The following is an 18,782-nucleotide window of genomic DNA, read 5'->3' as shown; positions in this document are numbered from 1 at the left end:
TCCGAAAAGACTTCTTTGAAGAAAAACAACTTGTAACACTCTGAGTCCAACACTAGATGGCGGAATAATGCATAGCATGTGAATCTGCAGCTCTACGTACCACAAACAGATGTACACTGGGTAAGTGGTATTTTCCATATATATACACACACACACACACATGCATACACGCTTCTTACCTCACCATCTAACAAAGGACTCGATGCCCATGCGCAGTATCACTTGCAACACTCTGAGCACAACACTAGATGGCGGACTTATGCAAAGCATGTGAATCTACAGCACTACCTGCCATGAACAGATGTCTACTGGATAAGTAACATTTTCCTTGTAGAAGGGTGGGCATTGCCCTCATGCCCCTTTAGGGCATCTCTGAGTAGTCTGGACTCTGTCCCCTCTTTCCTTAGGTCCTCTTTCTCGGGAATCCATGCCTGAGTTCCACCAACTAGCTCCATGGGTCACAATAGCAGCTGGACAACCGGCAACCCCTTTGATTTGAACTGGAGGTTCTGACGTGACTTGACCCCTATGCACCTGGGCTCCATGGTGCTGGCACTTTAGTTCTCTGGTTAACCACATGTGTGGACACTCTTGAACCTCCCTTGTGCCCACCGGTTTCCTCGGGGTCCTCTGATAAGTTTCCTAGAACACGAAAACTCAAAACCACAGCTTTCCCATGCTGTCCTATGGACACCGTCCCGGGGTAACACCTCTGCACACGGTCACCTGGGGAAACTGTTACTTAACTTTGGTGTTTTACTTCTTCCTGAGTCCTGAAGATCCTTGGGTGTCAGTCTTGGTTAGTTGTGCTGTCACATACCATTTTGTAGTATATTGTTTGCCCCCCTCCCCAATAGAGGCCTAGCTTATTTTATACCTTTATTTACCTGTTTCTAAGTATATTTTTGCGTGTATGTATTTCCGGTCAAGAGATATACCAAAGTTAGTTTAGTGTGTGTGTTATTATAAATAATACATTCTTTTTCAACACTGGTGTGGTTGTTTTCTTTGTGTACTTCACTAACTGACCTGTGTGGTATTTGCAAGTGCTTTACACCCTCCTGGACATGGCTTAGCTGCTCTCCACAACTTCCCCTTTGGTTATCTAGGACCCGCTACACTATCAATAAGGATTGCCTGGACTCAGTACAGGTTGCTTCACCTACAGTTGTACACCATATACTGAGCCAGCCTCCTACATTCACTGACTGCACCACTGCCGTGTGGTACTGAAACAGGTCGTGGTTTTTCTTTTTGGGGGGGTTGGGGGGAGGGGGTGTTATGCAAAAAAAAGATTCAGTTTTGCCGCACCACCTCCGTATCGCTCCTCATCTGCAGGGAAAGCAGCAGTAGGATTGGACGGAGCATCCTGGCTGGGCACTCCGAGGCACAGTGAGAGCCTCTGGCTGCTCTCTCCAGTCCTGCACTGTGTTGGGTTAGACAGAGCCTACTCCGAGACGGCCAGCCAAACATACATGCACACAGCGCTCCCCCCTCAGTCCCTGCCACGCCTGTGGCCCCTCCCCTTTTGCAGTAGAAACATAATAAAAATAGTTTATTATGTTTTTACTGTAAAGGTTTTGCTGTTGCTACTGCAGGTGGGGGGCATGGATGCTCCTCTGCCATAGTGAAGGAGCCGCCCCTGCACTGTGCCTCTGGAACATCAGGGCATTTCCCTGGTGGTTCTACACCTGGTGAGCTGCCTGAACGCCAGAGTGGACAAACTCAGACGACAGTGCCTGGTCAATCACAATTAGCATCTCCATTTGGAGGTGGCGCAAGGTCTCTTTCACAGTGGAAAAGCCTTGGTTAGATCTGTTCACCTCTGCAGAGAACACGGAATGTCAGCAGCTCTGCAGGTTGGAGTCTCCAAGGCGGCGCTTGCATGGCGTCACTTTTCATCTTGAGTGGATCTCAAGCCCTCTTTTTGCCTTTCCACCAATACTCCTTCTGCCCAGAGTTTTCAAGAAGGTCAAGAACATCTAGGCCAAGTAATCCTTGTAGCTCCGATCTGAGCACAAAGAATTTGGTATCCCGAACCATTGAGCATGGCCATCAATCCTATGATCAGACTGCCCCTTTGGGAGGATCTTCTGTCACAGCAGCAGGGCATGAATCCCTACCTGAACCTGACCAGTCTCTGCCTTCTTGCGTAGATATTGAGCGGCAGCAGTTGACAGCTTTTGACCTTCTGCCCAAAGTATGTTATGTTATCTTGGCAGCCATGAATCCCTCCACCAAAACGGTATACGCCTATTGTTGGCATAAATTTGTGGCATGGCGCACTGGCAAGTCTGACACCTCCTCACCCCCCTATGACCCTCTTTCCGAGGTCCTCTTGTTTATACTTTCTTTGGCCCAGTAGGGCTCTGCTTTGGGCACCCTCAAAGGTTGTTTGCCTGCTATCTTTGCATTTCTGAGATTACCTGACCAAGCCTCTTTGTTTTAGTCTGCTATTGTTACTAGGTTCCTTAAGGGTCTTACTCACATGTTTCCTCCATTACCACTCATCATGCCCCAATGGAATTTGAATTTGGTTCTGATATTTCTTGTGTTTGTTCCTTTTGTCTCTCTTCACAATTGTCCTTTCAGGGTTGTAACATGAAAAGCAGACTTCCTTGTGGCAGGGTGAGTGAGCTGCAGACATTGTCATTTAAGGCACCCTACCTTTCCATCTATGCTGAAAAAGTGGTGCTTCCTTTTTGCCAAAGTAGTCACACCCTTTCATGCAGACCAATCCATCACCTTGCCTACATTTCACCCCCACCCACCCCCATATTTTTAAGGAAGAGGAGAGACTTCACCGCCTGGACTCAGAGATCGTTAGCATTCTACCTCCATCGTGCCAAAGATTTATAGATGGATTAAAGGTTGGGCAGTGCAGAAGAGAACCATCTCTAGATTAGTTGTTCTCTGCAATAAAATGTGCTGCACATTGTGCTCTCACTCTACCAGAGCAACAGCTGCAATCACTGCATTAGCATGCAGAGTTCCAGTCCTGGACTTCTGTCAGGCAGCAACGTGGGCATCCTTGCACACGTTCATCAAACACTACTGCCAGGACAGCCTGGTCTGAAGGGACGGGTACTTTGCACATTCGGTCCTGCAGTCCTTCCTAGTATGATTTTGTTTTGCAGACCCTTCTCAGGCAATGGTATTGCTTGGGTATCTATTCTGAGATAAGGAATCTGAAGATAGAGGTCTCTATCAGATGAACAATTTACTTACCTTTGGTAACGCCTTATCTGGTAGAGACATATTCTAGTTGCAGATTCCTAACCGATCCACCCTGCTCTGCGAACTGATTTCTAGGGACAGTTACTTCCCGTCCAAGGGCCTTAGTTTGACACAGCAGTGGTCAGTGTTCTTCATGGCTCTGCGCTTCTGATGTGGAAAGTTGTGAAAGGAAACTGACGTCAACGTGCAGGGGTGACGCCTATGTAGGTACTGCAACGTCATATCCTGCACACATGACGTCATTTGATGGGATGCTGCTCGAGAACAATCTTCAGATCCAGACTGATGCCTGGAGAAAATTCTAAGGTAAGGGATCTGCAACTAGAATATGTCTCTACCAGATAAGGCATTACCGAAGGTAAGTAACTTGTTTGTTAGACCTGTTTGCAGAAAATCTACTTTTACCATTCTGAAATGTGTAGCAGAGATTCAGGGTCCTGCAAACATCCCCACTCTAGTACTTTCACTGTTATCATAATTTCCAGAAGCATTCAGTAGGAAAATATTGGAACTATATCACACTTATGCAGGAGGCTTGGTGAAGCAACCACAAGTGAACGTCAAATAGGAAATGGATTGTGGCATGTAATTATTGAATGAATGAGCCACTTGTAAAATCTCAAAAGTACACCCAAGAGCTTCATGGCGCTGAACCTAAAGTATGAATTCAAAGAATCTCTGTGAAACAGCTGGGACTTAACTGCTTTCCTAGAAGATTTATAATATTCAATTTTCCGCAGCTGAAGGAGTGCAACAGAAAAAAAATCATCCACCCTGTCAAACTTTTTTTTTTTTAAACAGTCAACAAGAGGCAGGTTTCTGAGCATAGAGGGTGTTAAGAGGAGTACCAGTGTAGTAGCTCCTGTAGAACTCTATGGCCCAATAGTAGACTTTATTAACCACAGATTGCACCTTACATTGGAACTTACTGGAGTCTGGCAATTAGTGTAAGCTGTGATAGACCTTGAAGATTTTGACAAGTTTCCTGAAATGAAAAACCAGCTGAAATGCCATTATCTGCACTCTTAGGCTGATGGCAGTGGCTGGAAAGTCTGGGCAGCCGGCATTACCTTAGTAGAGTCGGGAGAGTGATGGTGGTATGCACCACATGACCTCTCCGATGCACTACAATGAAGGGAATGCTTTTCTTCAAAACCATCATCTTTTTGAACAAGATGCAATAACAATTATTCTGAGGATTGAGATTGATTTCCCTATTCAGCAGGAAGCACAGACTTTTTATGTTGTCCACTGGAAAGGGAATCTTCCATGGAAAGGCTGGCCACAATTTTTATGACCACTGTTTTTAAGGCATTTAGCTTGAGAGAATTAGAATACATCCATCTCTAAATTATAGAAAAACATTTGTTGGTTTGACCTTGGATATCACATAGTCATTTGTTGAATCTTAGAATATGCTGGGTGTTATATGCATTGGTTATGACTTTACATTTAGAGGCTTTAATTATCTTAGCAAGTGGGCTAAGTAAATATTGAAAAGAATGATAAATAGGAGCCTTGACACCATACTCAAAATTCCATGGCCTTGAGTGAAAAGAATCAGAGATTGATTTATCTTTGCTCAAAAGGATACAAACCATTGCCCATAGACCAGCTTGATCAGTTTGTTGAATTAAGATGGAACGAGTAACTGTATCAATTGCAACTGAGAGATCCAGCATTTAAATGCAGGTTGGATATATTTATCAAGGCCCCATTGAGTTAAATAATAACAGCCATTAATGCCGTCTCTTTTCCAGGCTATGCCTAAAACTCACCTGACGAATGCCTGAACCTGGTAAGCCAATGATCTAAAACTCTCACCAGTTGAAGAGGCAGCTGGAAGAAACAAGATTGGTCTGTAGTTGGCTTCTGCGATAGTTTTGAGATTGGGTTTCTTTTTTTCTTCTTTTTGTAAAGGCAAAACTATGGGCTCTTCCCATTTATTAGGAACACTTCATAATAACTTTTGGACCAGGAATGAACCTCAGTGGCATGTTTATTGGGTATATCCCCATTCAGCATAAAAATAAAAATGAGGAAAACAGCTGCCCTATTAGTAATGATACTGGCTGATCACAGATTGCGATTAAATGGATGAGGACTAATAGCCAACTTCTCAGGTTTTCAATTGAGACAATTTTCCTTTGGCCTTGACCATATCGCCACATTTGTCAAATTCACCTGGACAGCGAAAACTGACAGAATGTGACAAATCTGAAAATTTTTGTATGCCTACAGGCCAACTGCACATTGAAATCTGTTATATAGTACACTACGATTCAAATAACAAAGAGAGTGCACATCCATCCTCAATCTCCTTTCTAAGGATTAACCTTGCACTTTACTCTGCCACTCCTGTACATGTGAGATAAGCTCTCTGAAATTACTTACGTTTTTACGTCGCATACAGAGCAAGTACACCTCTGGAACAGCATGCCGACGCAACCTACGACTATTTTTTTAAACTTTAAAATCTAATAAACCACTCTCTCAGAAGCCAAATGTGCCTTTTCCAGGGCCAGTGTTTTCCTTAGCACTTGTTCCAGCCCTGATATGCATGATCACCAGGTTCACTTTTACCAAGTGCTGTTGCCTACTATCTTAGGAACTTATTCTGCCTTTTATGGGTTATATTCTGTTCTGGGAGATCAGCGGAGGAATGTACTCTGCTGACCTCACAGCTACTGTATGCCATATTTAGTGGCGTCTGCGTAGAAGACAGAGCTTTGTGCCTTCAGCTGAGCCATCACCAAGGCAGCTCCTCCAAAGGCCCTGTGTTTTATTGTGTAGGTGCCACGTTAAATAAACCCCGCAGAAAATCTTGTTGTTTATCATAAATAAAACAGTGTTTATTGAAAAAATAGTGTGACTAAAATGTTTTCCTGTTCATGGCTGCCAAGAGTTCTGTGTTGCTCCCAAAAAGTTAAAAACAGATGTCTGAGTGTCTGCCCTCAATAGGTTGGATGATCTGTCACCGATTGACTGAGGGCCCAAGCTTGCATGGACAATATCCAAATATAAAGTGTACTAGTTTGGAATTGAAGCGAGCAAGCTTCTATATTAAGACTAGAATTGTTCCAGTGATTTGTAATTCAGCAGACCGATTGGTTCCTACCTCGGCTGACATGTCGGAAGGCTTTGCTAATTATTAGAGGGAACTGTACTGCACAAGACCCCTCAGACCCCCCCCCCCCCCCCACCCCCCCCCCCCCATTAGATGGAGAACTTGCATCCCATAACAAACTACTTCATCATGCAAACACTTTCACAGGAGCAGTCTGATGCACAAGGCTTACCAATTATGCTAGAAGAGCTACAAGCAAATATTGTATGCTGACAGGTAAGGTGCCTCAATCCAAAGGCTTTGCTGTTGAATTCTGTAAGACATTTTCCTCTTTACTCTTGTCACATTTGATGGTAATGTTTCTAGAAATGTTAATGAAGGCTTCCCTCCAAATAAATCTGAGAAAGGCATGATCACCATTATCCTTAAACTCAGAAAACCACCTGATAACAGTACATCATATAGGCCCAATTCTTTACTTAATGTATAGATTAAGCTCCTTCTCAAACGATTTGTCTCTAGACTAAAAAAGATTATACAAACTCTTGTGCATGCAGGTCAGAATGGCTTAAAGGACAGGCATGAGCATGGGGGGGGGGCCACGAGTGAAGCTGTATTAACTGGCAGCGAAGGGTGAACTCTGAGGAGGGATGGGAGACCCAGACACTACACTGGACAGGAAATATGACTCTAATTGAGACCGGGGTGGGTCCCTGTCGGAACAGAGGGCAATGCACAAAGAGGTAGAGACAGAAGGACACTTAAGCCGACCACAACAGTAGAATGATCTAGAAGTAATAACTAGAATGGATCACACTTGCCACCATTTATTCCACCTATGCGCTGTTTGTTTTTAGTAGTTACTTTTTAGCCACCTTGTTGTTTAGATGGTTTACAGTTAACTGAGGATATCCAGTACGCGGGTAGAAATAGGGTATGAGAATGATGGGGAGTGTTAATGGCAGGCACAGGTAGATGATTAGCACAATGACTAGCTGATTCACAAATGACCCTGTCGTTGAACGTGACCCGAATGTATACAATGAGCCCTTAAGTCCAGATTGTATTTAAGAATATATATATGTATCAATGATTTATAAATGGCAAGAAAAAAAAAAAGGTTTAAAAAAAAAAAAAAGGTCAGATTGGCTTCATGCATAGTTGAAGCACAAGGCATTCTCTGCATGGTGTGGAAGTTGCAGCTAGAGTCTCTCACTTGCTAGGCATGACCATTTTGATTACGAGAAAGCTTTTGATATGGTGCAGTGGCCCTGCTTATTTCAGATACTCAAGAGAACCAACAGTGGTCCATATCATTGCATATGCCAAGACTATATTATCCTGCTGGTACAGGTAAGGATTAATGGAATACTATTTCCTTTGTTCACCATCAACGAGGTACTTAGCAGGGATGTCCACTCTCCATGCGCCTCTTTTGCCTTGACAATTGGGGTTTTGACAGAATGAATCTGGAGAGACGTTAAGATAACAGGGTTCTGTTGGCCTAACAGAAAAAAGGATAAAGTTGTGCTACATGCTGCAGATTTACTCATATTCCTGCAGCACCCATGGGACTACCTTTAGAGTGTTATGGCAATGTTTTGGGTTTGTGAAGAAGCCTCAAGGTTGAAAGTAAACTGAAAAAAGTCTAACTATGTTCCAACTGTGGATCCTCCTCTACCCCATGTCCTCCTTTCCTACCTTCAGGGTGCAACGGGCCACTTCCTTTATCTAGGATTGGCCATCTCTCTCGGCCATCAAGATTCTTGAACCTTAATAGTTCACCTGTTCTACAAAGCATCCAAAAAGATTGAGGCATTGGCCTTGTTACCACTCTTCGTAATGGATAGCGTGGCACTCTACAAGATGAATACTCTTCCTAGGTACCTAAATGTACTGCATAACTGCACCTTTATCCACCCTTTTACCTTCTTATCTGAGTTAGGTTATGGGCATTATATACCTGTGGGCTGGGTAGCTTCCCCCAAACATCCTTTCAGAAATGCACTAAGTCTGTGTATGAAGAGCGGCTTGGAAGGTTTGGGTGTAAGGGGATTTCCAGGTTTTATATCACGCAAGTTCTGCATACCTAAGACCCACTTGGAGAGTTTCAAGCCTCATGGACCCTAGATGCAGAGGCGATGGACTGTTTTGGAATGGCAGGAGGCCAGAGTGGTGGCTGGGGTCTTGGCTATTGTCTCCGGCTTCAAATTGATCCAATTTAATTACTTTCAGAGATTATTTTAGCTCGAATGTGGGTGGAATTGACACTTTTTATTACAAGCTACATTACATATTAATTTTGCTCATACAGAGATACTGGTGGATGATACATGATAAACTGATGGACATCTCAAGTACCCCCCAGTACCGGACCCCAGAGTAGTACCATTGGGTACAAATGGAGCGATCTGAAGGTATGAGATGATAGACAATCCTGCCAGGTTTAGGATTTTTGATGAGCAAGAGAGACAGAATACCTCAGATTCCAGACTGGTTCAGAGGAATGTTTTTTTATGAAGTAGCTGGAAATGTGTGTAAGTGGAAGGGATGTGTGGAGAAACACAATAAACTGTGTGGTCTGTGGACCACCAGTCAGTCCAGTTAATAAAGTGGAAAAAAGGTTTGCAACTTACTGTCATATTGGCATCATTTACGCATATAACAGAGGTTCTATGGTTTGGACTTGATGCTGTTTTTTTCCCTCTGAACTGGTCACACTATCATTTGTTTACTGTTTTGTGTTCATATTAAAAATGCACTAAAAAAAATTATAAAGTGGGAAAAAAAAGTTTTTGGTACAGAATCACAAATATAAAGATGAAGACCTCGTAAAATGGATTCCCTTGTGTAGAAAATGTAAAACTATTGCAGGGAAGTTAGAAAATAACCCAAATCTTGAGTACAAACAACATGAGTAACATGGCAACTGAGTGGATATCAAAGTATATGCAGTCAAATTATCCTTTGTACACTACAGTAGAAGCCGCTTTTAGAGGTAGATTTGGCGCTTGGTCCCTGTTGGAATCACCTGAGTATTTCTTTTTGAGGCTCTGTTTCCTTTTGGCATAATTAGGCTGCGAAAGCCGGACTGAAGATTTATAGACCAGGAGTGAAGGATGAAGACGAGAACAAGGGGTGGTTTGGCTGGATGTGGGGCTGGTCAGGTGATTGCAATCAAACCCAGCAAGAAACCAAATCTGGAAGTGAGTAGTCTCTCTTTTATTTAATTTTTTCCAGTTTAATTTGTATATTAAGGTAATGTGTTGTTCATATTTTGATAATTTATTTTTGCTTCGTAATATTGTGCGACTGATTTTCTTAAGGTTCCATGTTATCTTGGTACATATTTAAACAGGTGAATATGGAAACTATTACAGCTGACTCGGGAAAATGTTAGACATTATTTTAAGACTGCAGCACTGCGGATTTTTAAGAGAGAGACAGCTTGTCAGTCTGTATTTTAACAATTGATGTGAAGAGTTTGTTCTGCGGAAGACCATTTTCCTCCTGTGGAAAACACTCCCCACAACGAGCAAACCAGCCTACGCCCTTTGCATCAGACTCTTATCTCCATATCAGGCTGGGAACCAAAAATGGTGCACCTATTCCATGCATCCATTTGGGAGATCCAATGGATCTCTTCTCTGGCCTCGTCCAAGAGGGGAATGGATTGGGGATAGGTAAGACACCAGCAAAGATGAAAGGGTTTCAGTCGCCGTTAAGTCTGAATGTTTAGGGGACTGGGAAAGATGGCTTGAATTGATAACGATAAGAGCTGCCGAAGGGAAGTAGATGGTCTGGACAGAGTTCTCCTGAGTTCGTGTTTTATTTTGGTAAGTGTCCGCGATGGAAAGCGTAGGGTATCTTTGACAGAATCCACCACTAACCCCAGAAACTGCAAACTTTGTGTTGGAGACGGGGAGTATTTAGCCTTGTTGATTATGAATTTAAGAGATTCTAGGAGGTTGATAGTCAACTGCAGGGAACTTGGCAGTCTTTGATGACATTGGTCCATAATGAGAATGTCGTCCAGATAGATTATTAACCTGAGGCCTCATGTCCTCAAGTGTTCCACCACTGGCTTCAAAACCTTGATGAAACAACAAGGAGCAGAAGACAGACCAAAGCGAAGGGAGGTAAATTAAAAAAATCTTAGATCTCCACTGAAATTGGAGAAAATGTCTGTGAGGGGAAAAAGATAGGGATCATGAGGTAAGCATCTTTCAGATCTAGGCGCACCATCCAATCGTTTGCTTGCACTAAGTCCCTGAAGAGATGATTTCCTTTCATTTTGAAGTGGGGGGGAAAACCAGCCACTCGTTGAACTCCTTCAGGTTGATCAATGCGTTGTCCTCCGTCCCTCTTTTCCAGCAGAAAAATGTTGCTTAGAAAACCCAAAGGGGTGGAGCACTGTCAGAATAATTGCACCCTTTTCCAAAAGTTGCACAATCTCTGCATCCTCTAGATCCACCTGGGGAGCCGCAAAAATTAGGGGTCTGGGTCTGATTGGTTGGAATGGAGAACCATTAAACTCTATCTGGAACCCCTTCACTGCCTGACAGACTGATGCGTCTGATGTAAAGGCCGCCCACCTTTGAGCAAACTCTGACAATCTACTACAAAGGCTGATCCCACTGGAGGATTGCACTCTTACCTCGGTTAGGGTTGTAGGCGCCCGTGCCTCTGCAGCCTCGTTGAGGAAAGTGACCTCTGGTTTGATACAAGGTGCCAGACAGGGAGGAATCATGCCACTACCTTTGCTGAGAGCCCAAACCCCTTGAGGGAGATTGCGACAAAACGTGGACAGTAAAGCGCCCCATTCCACTCCCAGCTCTGGTAAAAACACCGGTGTTAAAGGTCCTTCTGAAGGAGGTGTGAGCCTTATCCAAGGAGGTAAAAGTTTTCACAAACTTTCCCAACTCCCTGCTGAAGAGGTCCCCAAAACGACCCCCTTGGGCAATAGGAACTGCCCCCGAGGTGGCCATCTCGGCCAGTTTGGCGATCTTGTTCAAGAGTGGCATGCGCCTTTAGACCAAAATGGCCCTATTGCTGTTCCCAAACATCATGGAACAAGGAGGCTTTGGCATCCTCTGCCATATCCAGTGTTTTTTACAGGGGTCCTGCATCATCCAACAACTTATCCTGACATGAGCACCAGGAACTATCTGTACCTTTTTTTAGGATCACAGACACATTTTGGCAGGAAAGTAATCATCTTAGCGTCAATTTCAGGCATAATGGCCACCTTACCCTCCAGGGAAGACCTGGGACACTCTGCCTGAAGATGACTGCGCACTTCCTTATCAAGCGCCTTCCGTAGACCACCTGCTATACACTATGTCACTTTCAGCCCAGGGGACCAATCACAGAGTCTGGATACAAAGGTTGTCCGGATCTAACATATCTGTCTCCTGAAGGGCGTTGTCTGGCTTTGGGGCCTTCCAAATGGGAGATGGGTGACCTGTGAATCCCTTATGTCTAGGTGGGTCAGTATCCCCATCTGATAGATTTGGAGAGTCAGGAGAGGTGTCTGCCTCCAGTTGTACCTGCAAAGGGGAAACAGAAGGGTCCTCAGAAATGCCAGGATCAGTGGTGTTGTGGTGTTGGGAGTCCACAAATGCCTTTTTAAGGGGGGTAAATGCATGTAGAATCAACCCCAGTATTGTCAACACACTTGAATTTAGTATCTGACATTAGTGCCAAAGGCTGTCCTGGAGGTGTAGGGGCCCGAGGCCCAGCACTATTTTCCCTCTGTTAGAGGATTTTCTGGCACTGAGATTTAACTTGGAGAATCTCTCTCCAAGGGCGCCACCACCTGGGAAACAGCTTTAAAAATTGACATATCCAAAATATGACAGAAGTGCTCATCTATAGGGAGGTAGGTGATGTTTTCTGAATATTCTTCAGTGCAGTGCATAGTGCAGGGAGTAAGAGTCAGAGTGAGGTCTGACTTTGAGGGCACCATGAGTACTGGTGAGTCCCAGCAGATAGATAGATAGAGAGATAGATTTTAGGCTCCAAATTGGCCTGGGACACCATGCTCCCTTATCGTGTCCTGATTGCACTGCCTCAGCAATGCCCCCTTAACCAGGATCCCAGGTGGGGGCTCTGAATAAGATGCGGGCGCTCTACTAAATAAAGAAAACTCTGTCCTGTTCCCCTCCCCCTACCAAGCTGCAGCTGGACGCCCTTCACCACTGTAACTGACAGTACGATTAAAGTGAGGCGTCGGCTGCCAGGGGGTAGAGTGCACAGTGCGTTAAATGTTAGGAGCGCGGGCTCCCTAGTGGCCAGCTGATCGCACCGCGCCACAGAGTCTGAGACAGAGAAAGTGGCCACGAAGGAGGGAGAATTTTTCTGCGGCTGCCGCTGAAATTAAAAACATATTAAACAGTAACACCAACGACAAATGGCATTAAATCACTGAAACCATGAACTTAGCCTGCCCCCAGGACGTAAAATCAGAGTCAACTACACGGTAAATGTTGTCGGAGAACGGAGCATGCAAACACTTACCTGAGGCTGCTGGAGCAGCGAAGAACAAGCTTTTGCAATGCATCGGGTCTCGCGTTTGCTCATGTTAGAGCTGATCGCGTTGTAAACTCCTAACCCGACTTTTCATCTATCGGCAAAAGTGCTTTTATGTACGTAACCCGAAAAAGTGAAATTAACTGTGTAAAGGGCTCGACTTCTGCCAAGCGGAATCGCGCTAGGAAAATAGAGAAAAAGTAGTCCACGATCCGACAGAAAACAGCGAGCCTCTCATGTTTTCTGTACTTGGTCGAAAAGGCATGACGTGTGCATGGCTTCCACTAATGAAAGCAAGCAGATTTTACTATGGAAGCCCACGAACCAATGAAACACACTGATGTGACGTCGACAGGGCTCCGAGCCCTTTTCTAATAACTAAAGCGTCTCGCTGCGATACACGTGTGCGAGCGCATGCAACGCAGGCTCGACCCTAAAAAGGGAGACAGAGTGTCAGGGAGGAGTCTTTAGAGAAGCTGTGGCGCCCGTATTGGATGAACTGTTTCAATTTCCCAGTGTTTTTTTGGGGGGAAATGTAGTTTGATTTTGTTATGTGTGATATGTTTATGGCTGCTAGTTAAAATAAAGTGAAGAAAGATCGGCCTAATACTCGCCTCCGGTCCTGACATATAGTTCTCCTGGCCATTTGATGTTTGGTGTAACTCCCACACAAGAAAGAACCACACAAGTGTTGCCGAGATAAAGGATTCTTTATTACAGCACCAACTTCTAGACTAGCATTGGGATATCTCCCTTTAAAGATATATACACATAATATATACACCAAAGAACAAGCAGATATAGAATAAAATGTACCTGGCCCTATGGGGGTGGTGGCAAACCAATATACTAAGTAAGTGAAATGCCAAATAGTGAACCCAAACCAAGGTAAGTGTGGTAGTTAGCTAGGGGCCAGGGAAGAACAAAAAGACCAGAGGTAAGTACAGCAAGTGTCCCCAGTGACCGGGTGCAGAGTGGTTACCTACCCCGTCATCCCATAGACTAACATAGGGAAGTCACAGTTGGAATTGGTGAGTTTCAGGACCCTTCCCAGTGGACCCCGAGGAAACCCAAAAACAGGAGGAAGGTTGGACAGTGTCCCCACCGAAGGATACCCGGAAGACAGGAGTACCTACACCAGGGAACTCGGATGCATAGGGGTGAAAGGACTTCGCAAACCCTCGCTGAAGTCAGTGGAGGCCACAGTTGTCTAGCTGCTGTTGCGATCCTGTGCCAGGCCGGTGGAATCAAAGGACGGATTCTGGGTGTGGAAGATGTGAAAAGAAAGGGGAATTTGATTCTCCTACTCCTGATACACAGAATTCTGCAAACCCTGATTCACAGGCAAAATTAAACCTGGGCAAAAGTAAAGATGGAACTACAGAAAATGAAGTGGTCCTCTCTCCTTTCACAAAAAATATCAGAAGATCAAATAGAGCTCCACCTTCTTAACGTCAAGTCGGGGTTTCCCCTTCAAACTGTGTCCACCTAAAGCTATCCAGCTAGTTGCTAGCACAATCGCCGCCCCTTTGACCTCAATCATGAACAAAAAAAACTAACCTGATAGAGAATTCTAACACAGATTCCTTTCCCACGTGTCAAACTTGAATTTTTCCAGGCTGCAGACTTAATCTGGGAGATATTTTGTGAGCACTCCCCCTGCACGCCAATAAGTGGTATTGATCGGCTCCGCACGGCGATGTCCACGCCTGGAATTGACATTGTGGTCACCTAGATAGACGCCGCATTGACGCTTTGATGTCATTTCTTTTCTTTCCACGCCAGTTTACGCTGATCACGAGAAGAGCTATCCCTCTGTTTATTTTTTTTTTTTACATGCCTTTTTCGACATTTTGTCAACTTCATTTTTTGAGGAGACGTTCCTCCTGGTGTGTCGACGATGTCCTCAACAAAGACAGGTTTCAAACCGGGTGGAGCCTTTCATTGTGTAATGTAAGGTAGAGTCCCATTTGGTATGAGTGTGGTGTCTCGAGCATGACCACAACTCCAAGTCGTGCTCAGACTACCGGGCCATGGACTGAAGGCTTTGAGGGAGCGGCCCCTGAAGCTGCTAGTGGCCCGGCAGGCAATGCCGTGGTGCACTACTCCTAGGAGGTCTCGTCCTGATTGAAAAAAAGGTTGGAAGACCACCAAAGGAGAGCCCTAAGTCCTTTACTTTCCACTTCAATTCCTCAGGCATTCAGGAAAGAGACATAAAAAAAAACCCAAGAATTCGAAGTGTGCTTCGACTTCTCCTCGTCCATCAGCGATGAAGGAACTTTAGCAATCGAGGCACGGATCTAAGGAGCCATTGCCAGGTTCGGCTTCATGCCTCCCTGCTTTTCTGGAAGCCGGAGTGACCCCAGCTCAGAGAATTTTACAAGGCTTTGCACTGTGTATTTGAGCGGGCGACCCCTCCTGAGTGCCTTCACGCCCGCAGGGTAACAGGAGGCCCATCAGGATCAGCACTGGCAGCTTAGGCCTCGTCTCCCCTGGGCCTTTATGGATCTGATCACAGATCTGGACCAGCGCCGGTTGTATCACCATGACCTTCACAACACCGATGCTCCGCCAGTGGCCCCAGCCCCATTTGGATTCCCGAATCTGACACAAAGCCGGAGCGGACTGGTGTGAGGAATAGGGTGATGCCAGCAGACTGGATACATCTCAAGATACTGGCTTGCCTTCTCCGCCTACCGTGGCTATGGAGGAGCGAGCAACATACACTGTGGTGGTGAAGAGGGCATCTGAGGTCCTGGACCTCGAACTACCCATGGGTGCAGTCAAGACGAACACCTTAACCGAAGTGCTTCAACCGGAAGCTTCCTCCTCCGAACCCCGGCTCCCTGTGAATGAAGCACTGACTGATGTCCTACTGGGGAGATGATCCAAGCCTTGCACAGGGGCTCCTGTGAACAGGACAATTTCCCACTGCCATAGCCCGCTCCCGGGGACCCAGCCTTCCTCACCCCACCCCTGAGAACTTGGTCGTCCAGACCTCTGCCTCCCATGACCTGTGCCGGGCTGCTCTCCATAGAGGGAATCAAAAAGGCTGGATAGCTTAGGAAGTAAGATGTTTTCTTCCACCATCCTTGCATTGTGGTTGGTGAACACTGCATGCTTATTGGGCCCCCTATTCCCACAAACTATGGGGCACAGTTGCACAGGAGCTGCCACAGGTCCTGAAAGAGGTCCAGGCCATTCTCTCCCAAGGGGTCAAGGATGGGAAAGAGATAGCGAAGTTCACCATTAGGTTTGGTTTAAATGTGACCGGACTCGCTGGACAGGGCAGTTTCCTTGACGGTGGCCCTCCTGCGCCACACCTGGCTGAGAACATCTGGCTTTTCAGGGCATGTCCAGACTATACTCAAGGACATACCCTTCAATGGCACCTCTCTCTTCGGAGACATGTCAGGCTAGGCGCTAGAGCTCTTTAAGGACTTGCAGGCTACGGCGAAGTCCTTGGGCCTCACAGCTGCCCTGCGTCATCCCCAATCTGTCTTACTTTGGTAGAAATGGAAGGGTCATTCAACCACGCCAACCCTGTTCCAGCCACCATCCTATGCAAGCTTTCCAAGCTGTGCATGGGTGCTGGTGCGGTTCATACCAATCCTGTGGGTCGGGTAGCCAGAGGTATGCTCCAGCAGCCACAGCTGATAAGCCCTACTAATCTTGCCCTACAAGATGATGGGTGTCCAGTTGGTGGCAGAATCAGTCATCATCTCTGCCTTGCAGTCCATTACATTGGACAGGTGAGTCTTACAGATCATTTAGAGGGGCTACTCCCTCCCCTTCCATACCTCCCCTCCCCCATACCTCCACCACACGATTGACTGACAGAGGATCATCTGTCCTTGCTCCACGAGGAAGTCACGGCTCGATTGGCCATGGGAGCCATAGAGAGAGTTCCAATATTATAATTAGGCAGTGGTTGCTATCCCCGCTACTTAGACCTTCGACCTGTCCTAGATCTGCGAACCCTCAGTCTCTTTCTCAAAAAAGAGAAATTCAAGATGCTCACATTGGCTCAGGTCTTGTCTGCCCTAGACCAGGGAGACTGTATGGTGGTACCATTGGACTTGCTGGGCATGTATTTACTTATTCCCATCCTTCCTGCCCTCCGAAGTTACCTGCAGTTTACTGTAGGTCACAAGCACTTTGGTTCACCGTACTCCCATTCAACCTTATCAGCACCCCTCCGGTGTTCACCAAGGTGATGGTGTTGGTCATGGCTCATCTGCGGAGATCAGGGGTTATAGTCTTCCCTTATCTCAATGACTGGCTGTTGAAGGTGGGCTTGCCCAAGGCTATGGTCTCCCACCTCCAGACTACAGCGAACCACCTACATTCACTGGGGCTCACTATAAATATGCCAAAGTCACACCTAACTCCCTCTCAGATGCTCCCTTTCATCAGAGCTTTTCTGGACACAGTGCAGTTTGACTTGCAGATGTTTCAGCCTTTGTCCTGGATTTTGGTGAGACTGGCTCTGAGGATGCTGGGACTCCTGGCCTTTTGCATCCTGCTGGTGATACATGCCTGCTGGCATATGTGGGCTCTGCAGTGGGACCTAAAGTTTGTGTGTGCAGCATCAGGGGAATCTGGACCGACATGGTCCAGATCTCAGAGGTAACTGCAAAATATCTGCAATGGCTAAAAACTGTGATTGCGTCAGAGGCAGACTTCTCTCCCTTCCCCACCCCTACCAGATCTTACAATAGTGACTGATGTGTCACTCCTGGGATGGGCAGCTCTCGGAGAGGTGGAGATCAGAGAACTCTGGTCTCAGGAAGAATCGCAACCCCACATCAACTTGTTGGAGCTCCGAGCGATCTGACTGCCATTGAAAGCCTTCCTACCCTCTGTAGGCTTAGTGATAGTGTTTTGGTGCCTAGATAACTAAAGCACTCTAGGGTTAGCTGCGGAGAGCAGCTCAGGCATATCGAGGAGGATTGTAAAGCACTTACAATACCACAGTAGTCAGTGATTTTCACACAAGAAAGAATCACACTAGGTGTTGCAAAAAATATTCTTTATTACTCCTACTAGACTAACATTGGTATATCTCCACTTGGGGATACCTACATACAAAATATACACTTGGCAGCTAGCAGGAAAAGCATAGGAATACATTAGACTCTATTGAGTGGGCAAATCATATACTAAAAGTGTTATAATAATGGAGGTGCCCAACCAAGGTAAGTGTGCTAGAATCTCAAGGGCCTGGGGATTAAGGATTTACCAGAGGTAGATATCCGAAATCCCACAGGCGCCCGGGTGCAGAGTTCTTATTGAGCCGGGTGTCCGGTAGGCTAACACAGGATAGCTGCAGTTGGAATTTTTAAGATTCAGGACCATTCTGGGAGTACCCTGGGGAAACCAGTTGGCACGAATGTTGGATAATACCCACACCCGTGGATACCCCTAAGATTGGAGTACCTACACCAGGGAGCCCAGGTGCATAGGGGTGAAGTGTCGTCGGAAACCTTAGTTGGAGTCAGTGGGAGCCTCGTTTCTCCAGCTGCTGTTGCGACCCGTGGACCAGACAGGTGGAACCCAAAGGTGGATTCAAGACGTGAAGAACCTGAAAAGGAAGGGGACTGTGTCCAGACACCCAGAGATGTCCAAGCGGTGCAGGTAGGCAATGCCCACCTTCCTAGAGGTGAAGTTCCTGCATGCTGCTGAAGAAAGAACCCCAGATGCGCAGTCCAGGGGATGCAGGAAGATCCCTGAAGTTGCCCACAAGCAGTCTCACGCCAGTCACCAGATTGCAGTAGGGGTCAGTGGTCAGTAGAACTGCCAAAAAGCATTGGCAAATGCAAGACAAAGTTGTAGGATGTTTGCAGGATTTCGGGGGCCAGCAAGGTCTGAGAGACCAGACACTTGAGGGGAGGGGGTCAGGAGGGGCTGGCCCTCAGCACACAGGAGAGCCAGAAGGAGTAGTTGA

General features: G+C 46.0%; 1 protein-coding gene across 2 annotated transcripts in view; it reads left to right on the top strand.

Moving 5' to 3' along the window:
- Window positions 1-18,782, top strand: part of VPS13A (vacuolar protein sorting 13 homolog A) — a 1,844,906-nt gene that overhangs the window by 369,163 nt on the left and 1,456,961 nt on the right. For both annotated transcript variants that reach the window (XM_069230089.1, XM_069230094.1), the window contains exon 15: window positions 9,381-9,510. In XM_069230089.1, coding sequence (XP_069086190.1) covers window positions 9,381-9,510 — 130 coding nt within the window. The remainder of the gene's footprint in view (window positions 1-9,380; window positions 9,511-18,782) is intronic.

Source organism: Pleurodeles waltl, chromosome 1_1 (assembly GCF_031143425.1).
Source record: "Pleurodeles waltl isolate 20211129_DDA chromosome 1_1, aPleWal1.hap1.20221129, whole genome shotgun sequence".
NCBI classification, from domain to species: domain Eukaryota; kingdom Metazoa; phylum Chordata; class Amphibia; order Caudata; family Salamandridae; genus Pleurodeles; species Pleurodeles waltl.
This window is presented reverse-complemented; position numbering and strand designations above follow the sequence as displayed.